Source organism: Anarrhichthys ocellatus, unplaced genomic scaffold (genome assembly GCF_004355925.1).
Source record: "Anarrhichthys ocellatus isolate YVR2014 unplaced genomic scaffold, GSC_Weel_1.0 scaffold1991, whole genome shotgun sequence".
Lineage (NCBI taxonomy): Eukaryota > Metazoa > Chordata > Actinopteri > Perciformes > Anarhichadidae > Anarrhichthys > Anarrhichthys ocellatus.
The window spans coordinates 1,139-3,532 of NW_022281965.1; the positions used below are offsets into that span (position 1 = coordinate 1,139).

Genomic DNA, 2,394 nt, shown 5'->3' on the forward strand with positions numbered 1-2,394 from the left:
ACGTAGTATTCTGGCTCGTTTTCAAGTATAAAATGAATGATCTTCGAGGCTTCATAAACATGTTAAGAAGGTTTAGACCCTTGAGGAGGATCCTGTGACGCGGTTGAAAGCTCTGGAACAGAAGAGTTTAAAGGTGTGAAAGCGCGAGTCTGTGATTGGTGGAGGCTGCACCGGTACCGGCCCTTTGAGGAGCCGATCGGGGATCAGTTCACACAAGTTAACTCAGGTTCTTCTTCTGCTACCACACAAAACTCGAGACGCTTTCATTTCGTTTATTTCTCTTTTCTTTTATATTGCACAAAAATAATGAGCACAAAATAAACAAACGTGCGTTAATGTGATAAAAACAGAAACATCCGGTTCCTCGCTCACAACACAAAGTCCTGAACGTCTTCACACAAACAACCCGGTCCAGCTACTTCCTGTCTGCACACTTTAAAACAGCCAGGCGGTAAAGCAAGGCAGGCCGGGATTCGAACCCTCGCATGCTCTCAAGTTACAAATCATGACGTCATCGTCAGTCACAATGAGAAGAAGTGCCTGAAAAACACAGCTCGACCCTTTGATGTACAAAAATACTTAAATCTGAGAATAGAAAGATGAGGTATGTTTGGTTCTGTCATATAAAACAAATGTCTGCTGGGTTTAGGGGGTTCTGCCTCAGACCTGGCAACCCGACATGTGAAATAAAGAGGAGTCACATAAAAGAGTCCTGCAGCAGTAGTCCTGGTCCAGGTCCTGGTCCTGGTCCAGGTCCAGGGGGGGTAAATAATGAGGTTTCTCCTGATATTAGACTTCATTAGAATGCATAGTTCTAGTTCTGGTTCAGACCCGAGCAACAGAAAACTAAATCCATAAAACCCTGTTGAGGGGATCTTTTTTTTTTTGGATTTTTTTTGCAGAAGTACCACAGTGAGTACCGGGTACCGGGTCTCTCCCCCCCATCAGACCCGTTCCCTGACTGGCTCTGGAGCTCCAGACCCAGACCCCCTGATCAATAAGTGAACACCAGGTCCGAGAAGCTGGCCTCCAGCCAGCTCCCGGCAATCATCTCGCTGAGCTCCGGGGTGCAATAGTCCGGGAAGTCGAAGTGGGACCCGAGGCTGCTGCTGCACGAGTCCAGGTCTTTGTCCACCAGGGACAGGCTCAGGTTGGCCGAGCTGGACGAGGAGCTCCACGGCTCCGAGGAGGAGGAGGAGGAGGAGTGGTGGTGGTGGAAGAAGCCGGCCAGCAGACTCTCCTCCGCGGGGAGGTCGTCCAGGTCCTCCGAGGACGAGGACCGGGACGAGGAGGCCGGTGATAAGGAGGTGCTGCTCCTCTGCCGGGTGATGTTCTTGAAGCTGTAGAAGAGCCGACCCGACGGCTCGTACACGTCGGCGGAGCTCTGACTCAAGCGGGTCGGCGGCGTCTTGGAGAAACAGTAGCCGATCGGCTGGTCCTCCTCCTCGGCTTTAAGCTCCCGCTCCTCCTCGGAGTCCTCTTCGTCCTCCTCCTCGGAGTCGGTAAACTCCCGTTTAACGAGCAGCTTGCTGGCTCTGTAGCTGCCGGTGGTCAGCTTGCTGCTCTTACTCTTAGAGAGCTTCTTCGCGGCAGCAGCGTGGCTTTTATTAACGGTTCTACCGGACGGATTCCCCAGAGGAAACGCACAGCAGCCGTCCGTCTTGGGCTTCTTCTTGGGCCGGTACTTGTAGTCCGGATAGTCGGCCATGTGCTTGAGCCGGAGCCGCTCCGCCTCCCGGATGAACGGGATCTTCTCGGTGTCTCTCAGCGTCTTCCAGCGCTTCCCGAGCCGCTTGGAGATCTCCGCGTTGTGCAGGTCCGGTGACTGCTCCATGATCTTCCTCCTCTCGATCTTGGACCACACCATGAAGGCGTTCATGGGTCTCTTGATGTGACCCTTCGCGGTTTTGCACCAGTCCGGCTTCTTCAGAGGAGCGGAGCCGCGCGTCGAGGCCGCCAGCAGCTCGCTCTCCTCCGGGCCGGTCCTGTTGATCCTCGCTCCGCCATGTTGGGTCTGCTGAACCATGGTGGTGGTTCCGGGACAAAAGAGACCCCGCGACGGACTCGCACGCGAAACCTTCTCCACTTTTTAACGTTTTATTTTAGCTTCCAGCCGTTAACACCGACAGCAGCATCTCTCTCTCCGTTCAAACTTCCTAACCTTGTGTCTCATCAACCGGCTGATGATACGGGTGACGTCACCGACCTCAACCAATCACCGCTCTTCTTCTCCGAAAAAAAGCTTCCCGCCTCCGCAGCGCTCTCAGCCAATCACAGCTCTCCTGATCTCCATCATTCGGCCGATAATTCAATTCGATTACGAATGATTACAGCGAAAGATCCATGTTTACTGTGTTTCTATTGGTGTTTATTAAACACGGGATCCGTGTTTAC

General features: G+C 53.0%; 1 protein-coding gene across 1 annotated transcript; it reads right to left on the minus strand.

Annotated features, from left to right (window-relative positions):
* Positions 1-291: 291 nt before the first annotated feature.
* LOC116378031 (transcription factor Sox-11-like) lies at positions 292-2,165 on the minus strand. Its single transcript, XM_031839830.1, has one exon. It carries the CDS (start codon positions 2,024-2,026, stop codon positions 995-997), a length of 1,032 nt encoding a protein of 343 aa, XP_031695690.1. The 5' UTR covers positions 2,027-2,165; the 3' UTR covers positions 292-994.
* Positions 2,166-2,394: the final 229 nt, after the last annotated feature.

Coding starts and splice junctions, on each gene's coding strand:
- LOC116378031 (XM_031839830.1), bottom strand. CDS start 2,026: ATGGTTCAGCAGACCCAACATGGCGGAGCGAGGATCAACAGGACCGGC.